At 36.2% G+C, this 21971-nt stretch overlaps 2 protein-coding genes across 2 annotated transcripts in view; one reads left to right on the top strand and one right to left on the bottom strand.

Annotated features, from left to right (window-relative positions):
- The window catches only part of PDGFC (platelet derived growth factor C), a 132579-nt gene extending 112154 nt beyond the window's left edge, over nt 1-20425 (top strand). Inside the window, exons 4-6 of the mRNA XM_086746932.1 lie at nt 12146-12353; nt 17877-18094; nt 18779-20425. Coding sequence (XP_086603058.1) covers nt 12146-12353; nt 17877-18094; nt 18779-18895 — 543 coding nt within the window. The 3' untranslated portion in view covers nt 18896-20425. The remainder of the gene's footprint in view (nt 1-12145; nt 12354-17876; nt 18095-18778) is intronic.
- TDO2 (tryptophan 2,3-dioxygenase) overlaps nt 537-21971 on the bottom strand; it is a 400041-nt gene continuing 378606 nt past the window's right edge. The window contains exon 13 of the transcript XR_015258449.1: nt 537-550. The gene's annotated coding sequence lies outside the window, so the exon portion shown is untranslated. The remainder of the gene's footprint in view (nt 551-21971) is intronic.

The raw sequence follows: 21971 nt of genomic DNA, 5'->3' as shown, positions 1-21971 counted from the left end.
AAAGGGAACTCAGTGGGATCTTTTCTGAGCCAATGTCCTGCTCTAAGCAGGGAGTTAGATAAACCAAGCTCATTCTTGCTAGATATTTGTACTGTTCCTGAAGTTCAGGAATAAAGATTTTAGAGATTTTCCCGATCATCTGTTGCTCTGCATTACATAGTATGAATATTTTTTCTAATACCTAACATAAATCTTTCCTGTCATTGATGGACTAGGGAACAGCTGATCATCAGATGCTCTCTTACATGTTTGATATCACATCTCCTGTCAGCCTAGCCTTGTCAACATTAAAGAAAGTTCTATCACTCGATCTTTACCATAGTTCATGTTTTCCATTCCTTCTTACTTTTTCCTCTGAATATTCTCTTCCTGGAGGTGAGTCTGAAACTGTATTTCAACTGAGACCTCTCTAGCAGCTCAGTAGTCTGGCTTTATGGTGCTGTTCTGAATATATCTGAATGAGATTCACCTTTTTCATAACAGGATCACATTGTCTTCTATTCAGGTTTTGGCCCCCTGTAATGCTGTTTTTCTACTTCAGGACTTACTTCTCTACTTATGATTTTGCATTTATGCTTTTAATGATTTCCTCCTAAATACAAGATTTTTTAAATGTTTTTCTTAAATTTCTCTTAAGCCTACTTTCCCAATTAATTTTGCCTTTTAGTTGTTGTGTTATTACATGTACAATGCTTGTGTGCGTAATATATATGAAAGTATAATGAGGCAACATGAGATGAAAATTAAGGCATGTAGATAGTGAAAAATATGTAGGTAGAAGAAATACAGCTGAACATTAAGAGTATGTCAGGACAACATTATGGCTAGCAGTATAGTGCTATCAAAGGTAGCTCACAAATTCTAAGTCTGGCTTGTTCAAACAGTGTGAGAATCTTTACATAGGCAATGTAGCCATAGTGTCTACCATGCTTTTTGGGTTATGATATGTATGTTACATACAAAGCAAATTTCAATATGACAAACAACACAAATTAGATGACCTTTGAAGGTCCCTTCCAACCCTAACCATTCTATGTTTCTATAAATTATTTTTCTTCATGAATCTTGAAATATGGTCAGTCTCTAACGTGTTTAACACTAAGAACTGACACACGAAGACAGAGCTGAGTTGTTTCCTTGCAAAGTAATGTTTTGTTCAAGGACTTTCTGCCTTCAAGGCAGGACAAGCTCTGATTTGCAGTGCCTGCTGTACAGGAATGTTGGGTGTGTTCCTTTTATTGTGATATGAAATGAACAGAGACCTGTTGTGGAATGCAATTTAACATGTATACTGAAGGATCAAATTAAAATTGCGTGTATTCTAGAAGTCATTTTCATAATCCTTGCCAAATACACTTCCCAGTTGTAATAAACATAATTCCTAGTGTTTAATGTTTGATGAACCTCCTGTGAACCTACTGGGATAAGTAAACATTTTTTTAACAACAGCTACCCATTTCTAATACCTACAGGGAACTTAAAGAGCAGTTCTTTCCTTGACTCCAAATGCTTGCTATTGTTCCGTTTGGTTAAGCTTTTTATAAGTATTCACATATTTTGAGTAAAATGAGTAATTTAAAAAAAGGTCTGCAAACATGTTGTCCTTTAATTATGGCTGACCACATCCCTTGTCATAGCTGAATGTACAAAGACTTTATTCTGTTCAGAATAGCTGCAGTTATGTTGACTGTTTATTCCTTACAAACTACTGTTTGTCAAGTAAGAATTAGAGCTTCGTGTACAGAATTAAAAAAAAAAAAATCCTTCTCTAAATCATAAATGTAACAGATGCAGGTTGTTTCCTGTATGAATTTTGAGTGTGTCTATAAATGAGGTAATTAGTAATCATGGTAACCCCATTTGTAATAAAATTTGAGCAGACATCTGTTGTACTATATCTACATGCTCATGGCAGTCTGATTGTGGGGATCTCTTTTTGCATTGACTGATTTGTGCTCTGAGACTCTTACATTACTGCTTGTCCAATGACAATTATATTCTTCCTTGATTATAATTTCACATTTCAAGCATAATTTAGATTGTTCCATTGCAAATCATTCCAATTCCACATTTCAGCCTACAACAGGTGTGTATACAGGACTTGCGTAGTATCAAAGTTTCAGTGAAAGAAGGTAATTGTGTTGGGATTCTTTTGATTCTCTCTTTCTGCTAAAGTTCAGCTAAATCTTAGAGACAGGAGTCTCTGTACACTAAAACTGACTTTTGCTTTTAACTGTAAAAAAGACTTTTTTAGGATCTCATGATAAATACTGAGAAGTGATATTATCTTTCTTGCCCTCTCTCAGCATTTGATTCTTTATGACGTTTCTCTTCTAGAAAGGAATTGCAAGTGTAACACAACACTCATCAAAACAGAATGTTCTAAAAAAAATACCATTTAATGGACAAAAATATATAAATTGCAATGCTACTGTACTGTATATAAAGAAGAAATAATCAGATTCATCTAATAGAATAAAATGTTGGATAGGATATATAATTATATTTATACATTTCTATTACTGAGCCTACACATTTTTGTGTTTAAATTTATATTCACAAAATGAAGGTAAAGAGTTTATTTATAACAACATTTGAAAAACACTTCTGTCTAGTAATACGTGCATTCAAGTATTACTGGACATCTATGAAAGAATATTTTAGTGGAAAGTGTTGTTATTACTGGTATAAACAGTCATGAAGTATCCAACTGCCTTAATCACAAGCACAATTCAAGCACAAAACAAACAAAAAAAAAAAGTTACCTCAAGAGCTTATAGTTGAAATATAAAAATGTGATTGTGGATATACACAGAAAGCTGTGAAGCAATGAAGTAGTGAGGAGGTAGTTTTAGAAGGGTCTCTGTAGAGTTCTACTTTAGCTCCTCATTGAGAGCAGGATGAGGAGAAAGCAGCAAGTAATCACGACAGTGTTTCACAGGAAATAGGTATGAGAATACAGATGGCCTTTAACAATGAGATGATGATAGGTAAGTAGAGGATAAACTTTAAATGTTCTTAAATAATATGGTGAGTAGTTTGTATAGTAAGGAAGGGTTGATAGGAAGGACAGAGTTACTATTTAGGAAAATACTTTGTGTTTTCAAAACTTAGCATCCACAGATCAGCAGCAGTGCTGTGTGTGTTAAACCTACTGTCCTGAACGGAGGTTTGTCAAGGCAGAAGGCTGCTGATGATGTCTGCTACAAGTGATTCAACCAAACTTGTAGCAAATGCTTATAAAAGATGCGCATTCCCTCACATGTTCAACACGTTGAAATGATTCATTGCAGCTGTTAATGTGTTTAGGACATTTCTGTGAATGTAAAAAAAAAAAAAAAAAAACCACACCAAAAAAGAAAAAGCCAAAAAAACCCCCCAAAAAGTTACCAGACTTGGAGATGATAATTTCTTAGACATCAGGATTTTTGCTTGTTCTAGCACACATTGAAGGACTTTCTCCGAACAAATATTTTATGAGATTTGGGTGGGAGAAACTGTACTTCGCTAAATTATTTTGGGACTTAATTTTGCCAATACGCAGTCTATTTTCAGTTGTTTTCAGCAGGTACTTTGTCTGTATAAACACACACACTTCATACTCTTTAAAAGTTGGATATAGATACTAGTATTGCCCATGGTCTGAATTAGATTAAATATTTTTATTGAAAATTCAAATAATACAAGAAAGAAAATTATGTTCTGGGTTATAACTTTTTAAAGTTGCAGTTATAGTCCTATTCGCACATGCATGAGGTAAAGCTGCCTATAGTTAGTTCTAAATGTATGGCATATGTTTGGTTTGAGAATGTTAAAATGCAAGTTTTAGAAATTCAAGTATTTTGTAGTTGTTACTAGGATACAAAAGGTAGACTTACTTTTTCTTATGGCATATATATACACTTGTATGGAGTGGGGAGAGCTAATTGTAAATTTTGTTTAAAGTCTCATTTAGAAGAGAAAGATTTATAAACAAGAAGGTAGTACTCACTAAAAGTTAAGATTTTGGAAGTAGTTACGGTTTAGATATTGCTGTGACACAAGTATACATTATAGGAACCAAAACTTAGGGTTGATATACCTAAAATTAGTTTGCATATCGATAGTAGTTGGCAGGGGCAGGGGGAGGCGGGGGCAGGGAACAACAAAAAAAAAAAAAAAAACAAAAGACAAATTATTTGAGGAAAGGACTCTAGATGAAACTGGAATACTGATTTCACTTTTCATACATATAAACACAGATATAATTACACATATGTAATTATTGATCACTCTTTTGGGAAGAGATTTAACAAAATCACTGAAGTTTTGTTGAAATGGTTTCCAGAGATGATTGGTGTTGATGGCATTCTATGGGAGTTTATGAACTTGCTCTTGGTATGTGTCATCTTTGTCTTCAGAAGAGCAGTGCTCACACCTATGCTGTATATATCAAAGAGTGTCAGGGTGCACAGACTTCAGGCAAAAAGCTGCAATTTGCTGGGAGAAAGCTGATGATTACTGACAACCTGTGCTATTTCCGTGCTGCTGATTTCCTTGAGAGCATCTCCCAGTTGTTTCCAGCACAATTAGAATACCAAGCATTCTCTGTGAACTGCACAGAAACTCTGTTTGAGGGAATATTTAAAACTTTTCAAAAACAGATTTTTTTTTCTCAAAACTTTAACCTGAGAAAATATTAGTCTGCTCCTAATGCTACTTTTGCACATCTTTGTTCCTTTATTCACAACCGTGACAGGCAAAGACAGAAAGGAACACTTCACCTTGTGACCTTTCTTCTGCTGGTGGTTATGGAAGTAGAAATGATGCGCCATTTGGGAAGTGATGCTCCAAGTGCCATAGCAAAAATACTGATGTAGAGTTTGGAAGGCCGTCTCTGGCTGTAAGATGGAAACTGGTGTGAGGACATGGATACTTAGCAAACAAAGTCCTCAGCGAATGGCCCTGCGTGCCTATGAAGAGAGGCTGGACAAGCTTTTTGATAAGTGGTTGTAGCACATTGTAAGAACAGAAAAAAAAAAATAGGGAAGCTGTGAAAGACAGGGAGCTGGAGGCCCAGTAAGTAAGAAGGAGCTGTGATCCTGCATTCTGGATCTTATGTGCTGTAGCTGATGCGATTGAGGAGGGCTGTCATTTGACTGTCCAAAGCTATGTCCCTGAAGTGAGGATAGCTGAACAAGATGCATGTTTGCTTCAGTGCTGCTGGAGCTTAATTTACAGGACTACCTTCTTAGCAGCCTTGGAGCTGCTGTGTCTCTCGTGCAGCTGTCCTCGCTGCTGTGACAGTCACTTAAGCTGAAGAAGTAAGAAGTGCTGCAATGGATGGGCCCTGTGCTGGCCTTCCTGGCTTTCATCTCTGTCACATCCAAGTAAACATCCTTGCTTTATTCCCTGGCTAAATGGATTACCTGCCTTTGCTCCTTTCTTTCATTTATTTGCTGGAGGCACAAGAAGTGAATCCTGGAACTTGAATTCTCTGCTTAGGTGGTTGCGTGCACAGGCCCATCTGCAGATCATCTCCACTTCCTTCCACATTGCTACTTGGACAGGACTAACATTTTGCATAGCAGTAGTGCAGGGTAGTGTTGCACACAGAAGATGCCTTTACAAGTGATAGACTTTCACGAATGGATTAGCATTTGTGTACTGCATACATGCGAGCAAGTAAAAGTTTGTGCTTTTTCAGGTAGGTCAGGATTTCTAGAGGCTTTTCACAGTTATTACTGCATCTACTTATGGGAGAAAAGAAAGAGCTACTGTGCCAAGAAGCTTCTATGTCCTCAGGGGAAACTCAGAAGGAGTTGGATATCTACTCTACCCCATAGCTTTTAATGATGCTAATAGGAGGGCTATCTGTGATTATAACGGAAGAAAACTGACTTTATTGTGAGCGTTACAAGAATGTGCAAGTACTATTAGTTTCAAGAGCGTATCTCTAAATCTAAGCAGGACTTGGAGTGCTCTTCTATAATGATAATTTTTTTTTAAAAGCTGTAAGGATATTTAATTAGAAGAAATATGTTATTTCTTTTGAAGTACTGATCCTAGTTGGTTTTCAGAGGAGGGGAGGTTTCCCTGTGGTTTTCTTTGTTATAGTGTCCCTTCCAGTCTGATTAAACCATGCTGATGTTTAATAGTTTCTCCAGACTATGCCAACTGAAGAATGGGTTTTCACTCATAAACTACTTGGCAATGTTTTCTTCAAGACAAAGAAATGAAAAAAAAATGGGGATTTCTTTTGTGGGAAGAGAATTATTTTAGACATATTATTCACTACTTGCAACTGTCCTGTCATGCGAAGTGTTTGGCTCATGTGTTTTTGTTGTTCCCGACTTAACTCAGTGATTGCATTATTGAACGTGAAATTCCTCACTGCTGGCTGCAGCAAGTGAACAAAATGACTTCTTGCCTCTCCTTTAACTGTAAGAGGGCAGTGTCCGTGCCTTGGCCGTCTTAGCCTGTGAGAAAGGAGTAAAAAGGAAGGCTTTGCTTAGATTGGGATGGTGCTGAAGAGCTCGTCTTGTGTAGTTTGTAGGTGAGTGCTGTTTCATTCTGAGTTGTTTATTCTTGGAGGAGGTTCAGTGCAAGGGAAGAACAGATGGCTAGTGGCAGAATGGGAAATGTTATAACATACAATCTAATATACAAAGTTTTACTCTTTTTCTATCTGAAATACTTCTGGATTATTCAGATAAACTGATAATGAGCATCTAATAGATGTTTATTGTATCCATTATCTCACAGAACTTGTGAGATCAAGGAATTGCCTTTATGCTCATTTTACAGATTTGATAAGGCTGTGTTACAGACCTGCGTGCTATGAAATTCCTGGTGCTGGAGTGAATGTAAAAATGTTTGTGTTAGCAGCCGCTGTGCTTGTGGTTGTGATGGCTTAGCTGCTGGAGTTCTGCGCTGTGAATAAGATTGCGGTTAAAGAAAAAAGGAAATGAGAAATATTACTTTTCTCAAAGATTACTTCTTTTTTTTTATGATACAGCCACATACACAGTCATGCTGGTGTAGCAAGGAGATGCTGCTGCCGGATGCTTTACACCATGAAGCTGTGGCTTAAATATGATGCTTAGGATCATTCAGGAAATATGTGTCAGCACAATAAATTAATTACAAGTCACCAAGTTAGGCTAGACAATAAATCATCCTTTAGGTTTGAGCTTCAGCTAGGTGACTTCAAATTCATTTGTTGCAGTGTTTGTTCAGATTTACTGCTTCACTGATGGTCGCTTTCTTATTCTACGTATAACAGTGTCCTACCCCTTCCCCGTGGAGAAAGACGCCAGATGGAGTAGCTTTATCTCCTTTAACAGGGCACAACTAATGTTGTGAGCACCCTAAAATGCATTTTAATCCTTAACTTTCTTCTGGGGTACTATTGTTATGTATAATTTTCAGGGCTGGATAGTTTTGTGAAGTTAGTCTTTATATTATCATTTCCTTCCTTTTTTTCCAAACTCATATCTTAAACTGTTGCCTAAATTTGGTCTGTTTTCCTGTCTTTTGTGTTTGTAAACACCTTCGGGGATATTTGTATGGTATTTGTTTTGATAGAGTGAAGTACACATACAGAAATACAACATAAACAGACATAATGGAAATTCTGTTTGATCGAACACTAGTTGTTATTCTTGGCTATTCTGCAGAACAGCAGAAGCTCTATGGTTTCTCCTCTGGTTTTCATTTTTAATCATTTTAATTAACAGTAAAGATAGAATCATAGAATCACATGGTTGGATGGGACCTATAAGATCATCTAGTCCAACCGTCTTCCCACTACCATTGCTGCCACAGCTACTAAACCATATCCTGTAGCTTCTCATCAAGCCGCCTCTTGAACACTGCCAGGGACGGCGACTCCACCACCTCCCTGGGCAGGCCGTTCCAGTCCCTGACCACTCTTTGGGAGAAAAAGTGCAATGAAAAGAAAAGATGCAATGGTTTGGCTCTGTTTTGGTTTTAAATATGTTTATTCATATTAAAATAAATTGCAATTGATTCCTAGGCACAAAACTAAAAACAATAGTGTGTTTTGTTTACTAGAGGAATCACATTAAAATACAGAAATTGTTGATGTATTTTTCAAATCTGTCTTGACAGAAATTATTCATGCAGAGGCAAAAAAAACTAAAAAAGTGATCTCAAGCCTAAAACACGGTATTAATTGAGGATGTGCTACTATGACAGAAAAAGTGTTTATTGTCAGTTAGTATTTATTGTAGAAAAGCTTGGAGAACATCACTTCCCAGTAAGTAGTCTCCATCAGGAAAGCTATTTTGGATAGCTGCTATACCTAAGCAAGTGTCTACTGCCTTGGGTTATGTCTCCCCTGTCAGATAGAGATGTCTAGTATATCAAAGGTTGATTATATGCTAGATGATCTGTAAGGGAAGACATGATGTGGTTTTGTGGAGTAAGTTAGGTGATATCAGGTACAGATAGATGTACAGTTGAGAGATAGCTACTTTACCGTAAGATCATCTTCATTGTCTTTATCAATGTTGTGCAGCAAAACAGCTAGAGCTTATTAGTGGTCCTCCTGTGAGGTTTTCATACCACTGTTCTGCAGTGAAATTGCATCTCTGAGACCTACTGAGTACTGATGTTGGTGGCACTGCACAGAGTGGCTGGACAACATCAGTTTGTGTCAGGCATGCAAGGGGAGGCAATGGTGAGAGTAGAAATGTCAAGAGAGATGTAGATTAAATTCTAGGCACATGCATTTTTATCTAAGATTATTTAACTGGAAGGAATTATAATAGAAGTTATGGACTTGCTATAAAGTAGGGCAAAGCTCCATTTAAGGAGCATTTCAGCATTTTGAAGTTGCAACTGTGATGCTACATTTCAGAGTTATGTTGAAGTTTTGTATTTGCTTGTTCTAAAAGGTATATCCCATCAATGAAGTTGAGTTTTAATTTCTTGCATTAAGTCCTTTCTCCTGTTATCTTCTCTGAGAGAGAAACCATACTGCAGGTGTAAACATTGCCTACAGAACACAAAAAAAAACCTTTGAGAAAACCAAGTGAAATTATAAATTGTATGAAATTCCAAGATATAATTTTAGTCAAAAGAAGGAGTACCATTTATGCTGCCCTGGATGTTCTCTCCAAAAGGTTTAAATTATAAAATAAGTATTACCTATTAGCAACTAAAAGCAATGTAAAGTATAATTTGAATTATCGTTGATATTAATTTATTGAATTGAGATTTCATAAAGGTCATTATGCTGTAATATAAATTACAGCATTTATAGCTTTATGATGTCAATTATCTTTAATCTTTGGTACATTTTAACTGTCATTTAAATTGACTAAACTAAGAAATTACTGGGAAAAGCATTCTAAATTTTGAGGTTTTTAACTACTTTATTCTAAAATGTTCATCTTTGAAGTTGTGCAATTTTGCTATTTCAATTACTTTTTCCTTTATGTTTTGGCTTGTTGTAAGAATGATTAGAAAGTGATGACAACTTTAATTGTGTTACCATTAAACACAGTGATTCACCATATCCTCATAAAACTTTAACTCAGGCAAATGCCTCCTGAATGTAGAATAACATAAATCAACGGCTTTGTTCCTGTGTATGTATAGCTAAGTGTGCGTGTTCTAAGTTGAAAATGTGGAAATAGATTCTAGACAAATGGATTTTCATCTGGAATATGTCTATTGGCAACAAAAAATCCCAGTAGAAGTGAGACACCAAAGTAAATTCATCAGCTGGATAAAAAAAATAGAAGATTTTTTTTTTTTTCTTCAGGTACTAGTTCTACCATTTGATATTTATTTTGCCTTTCACCTTAGCAAAACCCTACACCTTCAAACCAGGAAATGTGACTATTACGAATACCTCATTGTAGAGAAAAACAGGAAGAAAAATTTTGTAATATTTATTTTTTTTGACCATCTGAATTATAGTGTCACAGCACTATTTTGAAACTTGCTGAGTAGCGTGTTTTACTAGGAGCAAATATTTAAATTATAGACCAGAATCTGTTGCTTTATTATTATAACCTAATAGATGGATCAACATGTTATTATTTTTAATGTGGGCAGTGGAGAGAAGAGGAAAAGAAATATTTTAACTTTTTGAAATCCACATTCATCAAGAATGGGAAGCAACTATTTCACTCCCTCTATAGGAAATTATGCTAGATTGGCAAGACAGCAATATGGTATAGGGAAAATATGGAAAATATAGGAAATATGGTAGCAGCACACTAGATCTATGTTGTGTAGTATCTTTGCAAGACTCCCAGTTAAAAAGCAGCACAAATCATTCTAGTAACTACATTTCTTGAAGATGAAGAGAGAAAAACCCTTGAAGCAAAAAATAGGAAGGGCATGGTGGTTACTTCCATTTGCTGCCCTTTCAACCACAGATTTAGCTGAAACCGAAAATGCATATTTAATAGAGAGCACAGAAAGGAAAATATAATTATTAGTATGAAATACAGCTATCACAGGCATATGTATTTTAGAAAACTGCTATTTAGTATGTAGTGTTGCAAGGATTATTTTATTAAATAATTTCTTCCTGCATAATTTTTACATTTCTCATCAATTTCTCTAATAATTTTGAAAAGGTAAATGAATACAATTTATCTGACATATTATGGAAAAAAATTACAGTATCTATACAACTCAGAGTACTGAGAGTGCCATTTTGACAATAAGTCAAAATACATATTAATAAATATAAACAAATATATAAATATATATATGTAAATGTTCTGCAGTACTAACAGGCACTGCACAGGGAAGGGACAAGAACCATGCTAGTTCATTTGTGGAAGGAACTTTCAGTCCTTCATTCTTAATATTGTAGTGGAACTGTTGAAGAAAAATTCAGCAAGGGACCTCTGAAGGTCTCTGGTTTAACCTCCTGCTCAGGGTAGAGTCAGTTCTGAAGTCAGACCATTGCCAAGGGCTTTATCCAGTCAAGTATTGAAAGCCTTCAGTGGTGGATACCAAGCAGCATCTCTAGTCAACCTTTTCCAAAACCTGACTGCACTTACAGAGAATAAATTTTCCCTAAATCTTATATGGACCACACTTGAAAGCAGTGTGGCTGTGTGTGTGTAGCATTGTGCATTTAGGTTTGAGATTTCTTGTCCTTCCCATCTCCTGAATCAGCAGTATGCTCAAATCTTTCTTCATCCTTTTTTAAATGGTTCAGATAAATTGCTCTAGTGTAAGACTGTGGACATAATGTCTGTAGTGATGTCTGCTGATATAAAAGCCTAAAGCAGCTTATGGTGGTGCAGCAGCAGCTTCCTGCTTAGGCTTCCCTTCCCACATTTTTTTCTTCTTTTGAAAATATGGATCAATGCATAATTTTTAAACAGATTGTAGAGTGAACAAATCCAGAAGTCTCGCTTTGATAGAATTGCTTGTCACTGAATACCCCTGATCCAGTGAGTTTGTCAGTGAGATTTGTGCTATGGAAAAGTATGTTGACTTTTTCAGTACTCAGTTTCAGCATTTCAGTACTTTCTATATCCTTGGAAGCATTTTTTGTCTTCTTAAGGGAGAAATAATTATGGTAATGGCAGATGTTGATATTACTCTGTTAATCATTGTTGAGCCAGAAATGTAATGCTTGGTGCTCTATGAAACACAACTGGTGCTTTTTTTCATCTTTAGATGACAGCAGGAATATTTGCTATCTTTGTACTAAGGTATGTTCATATTTTACATTGAAAGACAAAGACTGTGACTAAGTTTCATAGGAAAGGCAGCATGTGAAATCTGGGTTTCCTCAGATTTCTAGAGGGTCACAGTAATTGCCTGTAATGGGGCCATATTTTCAAATCACTCTTTGTTCTATTTCTAAAATTTTGTCTGTCACTCAGTGAACTTCTTCAAAGCACAGGTATAGTGGCATACTATCTTCAACGCTAGAAATGTAAGTGGGAAAACTGTCTAGTGGAAGTTTGTTTACACTTATCGCTGAAGAATAATTAGGTACTTTTTGACTCTTGTCATTTGTCTTATTAGGTAAACTGTACATTGAAAACAAGCTAGCCACTTATAAACTTTCCCAGCTATGTAACTTCATAAAGTACAGCACTTCATCAAAGCAGATCCATTAACCCTCTGACTGGTACTCTTCTCTTGGCTTTGATTGCAGCACCACACAGAAGCACCTAGCCCATCGTTGCTACCCCCATCAGCTTTACCGTTAGATGTATTAAACAATGCTGTTGCTGGATTTAGTACAGTGGAAGAACTTATCCGGTACCTTGAACCAGATCGGTGGCAGTTGGATTTGGAAGATTTGTACAGGCCAACGTGGCAGCTTCTTGGAAAGGCATATATTCATGGGAGGAAATCAAGAGGTAAATTACTCTTCTGTCTGGCCTTGCAGATTTCTACGGGTGTGTTTTCTTAAAAAAAAATAATGGTAATTAAGAGCATTCTTCACCTTGAATTTTGGTTCCAAGAAAGGAATATGTTAGAAATACAGCAGAGATAATTGTTTTCAGCTATTCTCACCATTATATTATCTGAAAAAGGAAAATAACTGAAGTTAAAACTTAAAGAAATTTAACAGGATAAAGTAACAAAGGGGAAAAAAAAGTAGAAACAGAGAGGGTAGTTTTCTATAGTGAACCTGGGAGATCTTTATTTCCAGAAAGTAGTAGAGCATCTTGGCTGTGTGACATAATCTAACTTTGTGGGTTTCTTTTTTTATGGAAGGCAAAAACTTTATTTTTTGTTTGGGATCGGTAATTTCTTACACTTACTGTATCATGGAAACAATTGTTTTATGTCCTTAAAATTGCTTCCGTCTCTACACCATATGAGTTGAGAGCAATTAGCTAAATGTTTCTCTTCAATGACACCTTGTGAAATCCCTGTGTCCATGTCCAATTTGATCACATCAACTTAATCAGAATAAAGTAGATTGTGTATTTCAAGACTTGTGGAGCTATTTCTTCTTTAGCAAGTCACTTTCTTCCATCTACATTTGACAGTCGTGAATTTTCTACCACATATCATCCAGATGCTGCCTGCTATTTCATGTTCCTGGGTTCAGTGTGGATGGATATCATACAGGCAACATCCCCTTCCTTGCCCACCATACAGCATGAAAATGAGAACACATGAGCATAACTGAATAGACTCCTCTCTTGACAAACGTAAAATAGGTTATCATCTGATGAGCAAGAAAAGGGAAGAAGTTAAACCTTTTGTAACCCAAATTTAAGTTTTTGACAGCTAATTCTTGAATCAGAGCCTAAAAATCAACCCTTCTACTTTACCTGTATTACTACAGCTATCCACACAGCAACTAAATCAAGAGCCAAAGGGGAGGGTATCTCTTTAAAAGCTTTCAGCAATGGATCACGCCTTTCAGATATTAATTTAACACTTTCCTAATTAAAGAGATTCAGTATTTGCCAAGTGTATGCCATAAGCATAGAGTAAGTGGGAGAAAAACAAAATGTAATTTGTGAAACCTTACATAAACTGAAATGCAGGATTTGGATAACATCTATATAGACAAAATCCACTCCCTAGAAGACATATCTTAGAAACTATCAGAGTAAATCTTTTAAAGACTTCTAATTAGATGCTGAAATAGATTTTTTTCCGCTGAATAAATATATCACAGTATTGCCACATTTATCTTTAAGAGACCACCCTCAGACTACATTACTGAGTATGTAATGTAATAGCCCGAGGCAGAAAATACGTCCAGTTGAGATGACACAGTATTAACTGTTAGGTCTGTTCAATAGATAGCAAAAGCAAACTTTTTTTTCTTCTTTTTTTTTCTTTCTTCTTTTTTTTTTTTTGACATTATTGCTTCTAGTAGCATGTTTGCTGTATTTGGAGACCTTTTTAAGAAATGTTTGGGAGAAGTGCATGCTGTAAAATGTTTGGTTTTTTCAAACTCTTTGATTCTAAAATTAGATCAGCTTTATTTTTGCAGTATTTCAGTGTAGAAGCTAAATTACTGTCCTATGTTCATAGACAAACATCAGTTTATATCTAGATTAAATGAAATTATAATTAAAAGTGTATGTTACTTTATGTAGAGAAGAGTATTGTCCTCTACTCCTACTTAATAATTCATTTCAAAAATACTATATTTAGACAACCTAAATTCCACAGAACTTCTGTGTCTGATGTTTTCTCTGGATAAAATGCTTCCAAAAACTTCTAGCCAGGAAAGAAGAAACACAAAGTTCAGAGGCTTTGATGTCTAAATATAGTCTTAAATTCTTTTAAAATATTAAATGTACTTAAAAATAAAATATATTTTGCTGTGCAAAAAAAAATGATCCCATCACTTCCCACAGAAGTCTATGCATAATCATTAGACCATATTCTGAAGTCTGCTTAAGAAAAAGAAAATCCAATAATAGTCCTTAGGATATACTTTTCTCTTGTAGTTATGTGACTTTTTTTACTCCTTTTTTTTTTTTTTTTTGTGGTTTTGTAACAGCCCTATCTTATTGTAGGAGCCAGTAAGAAACTTACACTCCCAGGAACATCTTCAAGGTGCTTAGGAATGAAAACCATCCTGCTGCTATCTGTGCCCACACACAAGTGCCTCAACCAGAATTTAATTTGTTTTGTTGACTTTGAGAGCAGCATCCAGCTGTAAAAATGTTTTGGGAAAGAGCGTTCCACGTGGTACTTGATACACGTCCTGGAAGATGCCAAACAGTTGCACTGCCAATTGCAGAACACAGTTATTTTCAGGCTGGTGTGAACATGGAATACTTCAGTTGTATGTGCCAGTGAAGGCACACATTTGAAATAGACTTTACTATAGACCTATCTGCATCTACATGTTTTTCTCCCTTTTTCTTCCTTCTCCCCTTATTTTTATTTTAGTGTTTTCCATTCATGTGCTACTGCAGAGCCTTCCATTCCTCCTGAGCTAGTGCTAGCAAAAGAACTTTGACTGTTGTGTCAAACATGATACATGAGTGGAAGCCAAGTTGAAGGAGTGTTTAAATGTTCACATTTTAACAGGTACTGTAACTCAGTGCATTTGGGAAATCCACATAACCTTTTATTGTGGTTAAGTAAACACTTTTAAAGGAATATATACATTCTCTCATCTAGCTTCATGCCCACAGTGTGTTAAAATAAATTTTGGACAGACAGATACTCTGAAAAAATAACAGCTTCATTCACACGCTTCAAAGAAGTGATTATATAAGCACTAGATAAATTTGCCACAGATCTTTTAATGAAATTGAATTACATAAGGTAGGGCAAGGGTTCATTGCGTGATATAATAGCAATATTGTAAAGCCTGGAAACCAAACATGACATTTTTCATCTCTCCTGAAGCCTATTGCGACAGTGAGACACACTAAAATATGTCTGCCAAGACCTGATTGCGTCTTCTTCCACAGAACCTTTTTAAAATTTAGGTATGCAAGTCTGAGGGGTTCAACTGAAATTCATTCCAGTTTTGTGACAAAATGTGTAATACACTTGCTGCTCATTTTAGTACATAGCCCTTTCCTCTGCTATAACTACAGCTAGCATCAGGGAACGGATGCATTCCTCAGCTGCTGCCAGTAGGCAGGAGGTAACGGAGAAGCACAGCACCATGCAGGCGTCTCTCTCCCACTGCTTGTTGGGCTTGCTGGAAGAGACATCAATGTCTGAGTTTTATTTTCAATTTCTCATGGTGAAGAGCTGAGCAACAATTGTGTTAGGACATATAACCTTAGCTTCTTGAAATTCGCTGTACCAAGCAATGTCAGTTTCTGTAGAAATCTACTAGTAGAAAGTATTAGCAGAACTAGCATTTCTCTCAATGTGTTTTAGACATTTTATCCTCATTCAGACAGTTCACTTACTTTATGTTTGAAAAATTAACAGGAAAAAGTACTCCATTCCTATCCACAGTCCTTGATTAATGGAGGCAGACATGTCCACCCTCTAAATGACTCAGCCTAGAGCTATTAGCTGATCAGAAGAGCTTAAATAATTTCTACTTTCTCACAGTGAATCTCTCCTCAGGAAGTTTTGTCTCTTTTCCTCTGCTCCCTTCCCAGCTTTCTCCAAGGAATGCTCTTGCAGTGTGGGAGGCAGGCTGGCATCCTATCAGTAACTTTATTGGAGTTATTACACACTCCTCGCTTTTAAAAATCAGATTGTTTATTTAGGAGCCTATGTTAACTGATAGAGATGGAATGAAGTGCCCCAGCTTGGCATTCATTGTATGTGCAAGAAGAGAAAAGGCTTCAGTGTGTTTAACTGACCTTTCACAACAATAAACCCTTATTTTTGGATGCTTGTATATGGGTATGGTCTGCAAAAGAAATGTTTGAAGAAACATGCAACGAAATTGCTGCCCAAAGATCTGCTTCTGGGACAGTACTAGTGAGCATTTCCTTTAGAGAAATACAGCTTCTAAATTCTCTTTATTTCTTACATGTTTAAATAGAGTTAAGAGATACTATCTTGCTTTGATAGGCTGAAGTTCTCTGTAGTGACTTCTACAAGCTCTTTACATAGTCAGTAGAGGGAAAACAAGGTATTTCTCTAGAGGGTAATTCAGATCAGGAACATACTTTAGCTTTGTTTTATAGCTTTTTATTTACAAACTGCTAGCAATACCTATAAAGTATTTGTCAAGTAATATCAATGTGTGTGGATATTATTTTCCCTAGTTTCTTCTTGATTTAGCTCGAAAACAGTTTAAAGCTCTTTCCTGCTTTGTTTGAGACCTCTATTTCAGAGGTGGTGGTCTTTTTTATACCAGAGTATTCCTGTGAGTTAGACATTACTTCTATCCCTTTATAAGCTGGTAGGTTTGGAGAGAAACAGTTCAGATAAAATATCCCAGATCATGATCATTATAATCTGACTTTTCTGAAATAAGTTAAAATACATTGCTTTTCACCAAAGCAAAAAGTGTATTAAATTTTTCACTAAACCAGTCCCCTTTTTTCAGTCTTAACGGCCTATTTCAAGGCCTGTTATTTCTTGGCTACTCAGCTAAGATGAACATAAAGGAACTTGCCCTGTTTCAGATCTTTTCATGAGCTTGCTGTTCAACCATTGTCATAGTGAAAATTTAGTGTGATACAGTGGAACCAGTTTATAGGGAAACTGGTGCCAAGTGTTAATATCTTTAATTTGTACTTCAAGTTAGGTGCTTACAAGGAGGAGCTGTATTTTCTTTAAGACACATCAAGTGAAAATGAAACCTCGAGAAGAAAATGAAATTCATATATATGCTGCTAGGAAGGAGGAGGGGAGAAATGGAGTCTACTAATAGTTATATAGCTATGCATATTTGTTCATTTATTTGTTGTCTGTACAGTATTCACTGATGATGACACAACTTGTTGAAGTTCTTAGTCCATAGAAGTTAATTTCTCTTAAACATAAATGATTTGATTCTTTCTTATACCTACATCACCCTTGCAAGGAATCAATAACTGAAATTTTATCAGGGAAGAAGTTTGAATGCTTTATGTGACTGAATTAAAAAGGCATGTTGTGTTTGTTTCTCCAATCCAAAATTAATATAGAATAGCAACACTAGAGCTCAGAGTATGAACGTGAAGAAAGAGAACTCCGTTAGAGTCGATTTGATAAAATATTTTTTGGAACATAGTAGCCAAAGCTTGCTTTGTTTAATTTGAACCAACTCTGCCAGAGTTACAAAATAGTTGATTAATGTTCTTATACAACGATGATTCAATTTAGGTTTCATGGTTTTCATATAACTGCAGTATTATATTTGTGTGCTGAACCTGTATCACCTGCACAAAAAATGAACTTTCCTCAGAGGTTCTGCACTGCTGAGGTTGATTTACCACCAGTGAAGTTGGATTATGAATCAAAAGACTAACGGTTTATTTGTCTTTTTGCAGTGGTCGATCTCAACCTCCTGAAGGAGGAGGTGCGGCTATACAGCTGTACTCCTCGCAACTTCTCAGTGTCCCTGAGGGAGGAGCTGAAGCGAACTGACACCATCTTCTGGCCATTGTGTCTTCTGGTTAAGCGCTGTGGTGGAAACTGTGCCTGTTGTCATCAGAGTTGCAATGAGTGCCAATGTGTACCAACAAAAGTCACCAAAAAATACCATGAGGTATGCACTTTTTTTACATTTGCACATTTGAAAATACGGACAGCCAATTAAGGAATTTATTTTTACTGTAGAAACGCACCAATATTAATATTCTTAAATGTTCTGTATTGCACTTACAGTAAATATTTTTTTTACCGTTTTAGTGAAGTGTTACATTAAAAAAGTAACATCTTCCTTGTTAAAATACTTTTCTATGGAACTGTTATGTCATTCCTGAGGTATTTGTTTTCTGGTGCAGTTCAGACGCATCACGGCCACACCTCCTTTTTCAGCTTTCTCTAGTGGTAGATGTGAACTTTACAAAGGACAGATATCTGTCCATTTCCATAGTTATAAATCTGTAGCTAAAATTATTTATTATAGAATTATCTAATAATTCCATTGGGTTAACTACACTACTAGCCCCTAAAAATAAGTAAGTAGAAATATGAAACTGCAAGACTCTCTTCTTTGATACAGCAAGTATCAGTTCAACATGTTTTAATCAATTTTGTAAAAGGCTTGAGGTAAAAGCAAAAATAATAATTAGTGGGTGGAATAAATGAAGAAATTCAGCTGAGGAAAGCCTATTTCCTGTAATAGGCTTCCTGTCATCCAGTGTGTTGCCAGTGCAATCTAGCTTATAGTCTAGGTGTATAATGAAGCACTTGCTATTTTCTTGATGCTTGGTTTCTTCTTCTTCAGGTTCTTCAGTTGAAGCCAAGGATTGGTGTCCGGGGATTGCATAAATCATTGACAGATGTACCCTTGGAACATCATGAGGAGTGTGACTGTGTGTGCAAAGGGAATACTGAAGGATAAACATGATTTAATTGTGCTATTTTCTTTAAAAGCACATTCAATCAATGGCTGATTCTATTATGGGGCTTGTGCATTATCTCCTTCTGTAATCTCAGTTGTTTGCTTTGGGGATCTTCCATCTTGAAGATTTACAGTAAGCTCTAAAAAGAGGAGAAGCCAAACTGGGATTATATGTTGTGTGACAGCTCTGTTTGGAGGCCCAGTGAAAGGATGGGAGAAAGGCATCAATGAGGGATTTAAAATACATGTATTGTTTTTGTCCCCCACAATTTTCTTGACAATACATGGATTCATAATTTAGGAGTAAAAATAGAGTTAGCAGGCTCACATCATGGAGACTTGATCCTGCTGGCTGTCTCATTTCTACAGCTCCAGTACATGTGGCCTCTGGTTGAAAACACCTGAAATCTTTTTTTCTGTGTTCAACTACTCCTATGTACTCTAAATCGAAGCATTCTCTTTTGTATAAACTTGGGTTAAAACAGACTGGTTTGTTCCAAATTAATTTGTCTAATGCTGGTAGGAAGGACTGGATTTTTCCATACTCTCTAGTAAAGCTCCTGCCTTTTAGAAAGAAGACTGGACAATAATGTGAGCTAAAGAAGCAAACATTGAAAAGAACAGCGCCTTTATTCTTACTACTATGGCTGAACATTTCTTGTTTGTTTGTTTGTTTGTTATTTTTTATCGTGTACATTTTTATACTCTCCTTTTGACAATATAACTATTTGCTTTTCTAAACTTGTTAAATATGTCTATTTTTACCAAAGGTATTTAATATTCTTTTTTTTATTACAACCTAGATCAACTATTTTTTAGTTTTGTGAGACTTTAAAGCCAGATTTATACAGTTGGAGGAACAGACGTGTGGTTACAATGGAAAAGAAGCATGATCTCTTTGCAGTTTGTTGCTACACAGTGAAAAGATACACTTTTTTACCTGGATGCACAGTAATAATAAACAGAGATATGTGTGGATGAAGCTCTAAGCTTGCCAGCTCCATGAGAGTGAAAATATGAGAGACAGACGTTGCCATAAGTGGTTCCAGAAGCTGACTTTAAAAATTCCCTCTCTCCGTTCTGGCCTTTGTTCCAGTAGAAAAGAAATGAGCATAGATAGATGCATTCTGTCTTGTTTAACTCTTTAATTTCTTTAAAGTAGGATGATCTACAACATAAGAAAAGAAGCCCAGTGGCTTGCAGCCTTCGTGATGCATCGTGGTCATGGGAAGGCAGCCTTGCTAATGTTGAAGTGTATGGTTTTCCATTGACAGTTATAGATGTTTAAGTACTGTTCACTCACAGGATTGTAACACTCTTCAGTGCAGTTTGATGAACTATGGTTTTGTTCTTCTGTACATTATATTCTTTAACCAATACACTTATCCCACCCTATGCAAATTGAAAAGGAAACAGTAAAGTATTTTGCTTGTAAAATGCGTTAACATTATGTCTAGTTTATTTTTTTGACTATTGGATTTGCAGATTGTAATGAATCACCAAATAAAGTAATAATGCTAATTTTGGGAGAATAAATGTTTCTGTGTGGTTACATATTTGTATCTCTTCAATATACAATAACAGGAAAAGTTAATGGGGGTGATTTCCTACTTAACATTTTGAAAGTCAGTTATGAAAACAAAGGTATTCTCTTACCAAGACTTCCACTTGCTTTATTAATTCTGCTTTACTGTTAATCCATAAGAAGAAAAAGGAGAAAGCAGGAATGTGATGGTATTTGTATAAACATTAAATATGTTCAAAATTGTGTCGATGTGAAGTCATCAAATTGAAATAACATCTTCTGTTATTGTTTCCATCATGAAAATGAGTTCTGATGAAAATGTGGAGTTTTTTCCAAGTTGGTATGAGTTTCTGATATCAGTTCTGGCAAATCCTCACGTGGCTTCTGCTTTTGTCTTAGCTGGTCTGTTTTGCCCCACCCTCAACCTCCTACAGAACAAGAAAAGTATCTGGTGTAAATATGGCATATAATTATCCAGTCTGAAAATTAACCCAGTATCAGAATGTAGGATTATGGTCACACATAAACCTGGTTTACTTGAGTTTTGACCCTTTGACCAGAATAAAGCATGTTTGCAGGCATGCTGGGGATTTTTTTTTTTTTTTTTTTCATGAATAGTGTCCTTTTTTTTTTTTTTTTATTTAAAGAGCTTTTGAAAAGCAAGTTGAGATAAAAGCAGAAATCATAGCTTCTGGCATCATAATTCAGCAGAAGAATTGAAAAATGTAATTCCATTACAGAAATTTCTACTGTAGGAAATGTAGGAGGTCTCATCCTCTCTCTGTAGATTTGCTAGTGGAAGAAGGCATTACATGCATTTTCTGGTAGGAATTTGCTGGCAGCAGAGAAATGGAGAGTTTCTGGAACCATAAGGGCATGGAGGGTAATGTTTTCCAAAAGTCACAAGTATTTCTTCTATTGACCGCCTCTGGCTTTGGCTCACTTTCTTTCTTGCCGATTTCTTGCACCAGTTTCCTTCCCAACTGCTTGCTGTAGACCTGCATTTGAACTCCTTATCCCTTTGCTATTTACATCCCCCTTCACAGTGCTGTCTCTCTCATCTGATCCAAAATCAGCATCCCTCCTGTTTGCCATCCTCTTGCCGAGTATTGTTAAGCCCTTTCCCTCCTCCTTGGCTCTGTGCTAAAGCTCTCTCTTCTGTCACTATCTAGACGTTGTTTTTTCACTTCCCCTCAGATGTTCAGGGTATTTAGCACTCCAACTCTTCCCTTGCTGTGGTCTTTGCATCCAGAAGAGTCTTAAAATGTTTTGAAGATGTCCTCTGACTGCGTACGGGAGCTGATGTCACAGCAATAAATCACATTAGTGACTTCCTGTTGGTGGGAAAGGGTGAGGTGGGTAAAGTGTGAGGGACAAGGTTCAGACAGGTGAGGGGGTGCAAGTGGGCTGAGCCAGGCCGGTGGGAAAGACAGCAAAATAGCAAGAGAGAAATGGTGCTGATGACCAGGTCTCCTAATTTTCTGACAGCTTCCCTGAGGTGAGGCCTGTAGCTCCCTGACACCTTCCTCCCTTGGGAGATTTGGTCAGCCC

The sequence above is a fragment of the Chlamydotis macqueenii genome, chromosome 4 (assembly GCF_036417535.1).
Source record: "Chlamydotis macqueenii isolate bChlMac1 chromosome 4, bChlMac1.mat, whole genome shotgun sequence".
NCBI lineage: Eukaryota > Metazoa > Chordata > Aves > Otidiformes > Otididae > Chlamydotis > Chlamydotis macqueenii.
Note: the sequence above shows the minus strand (reverse complement) of the source record. Positions and strands in the feature narration are given on the sequence as shown.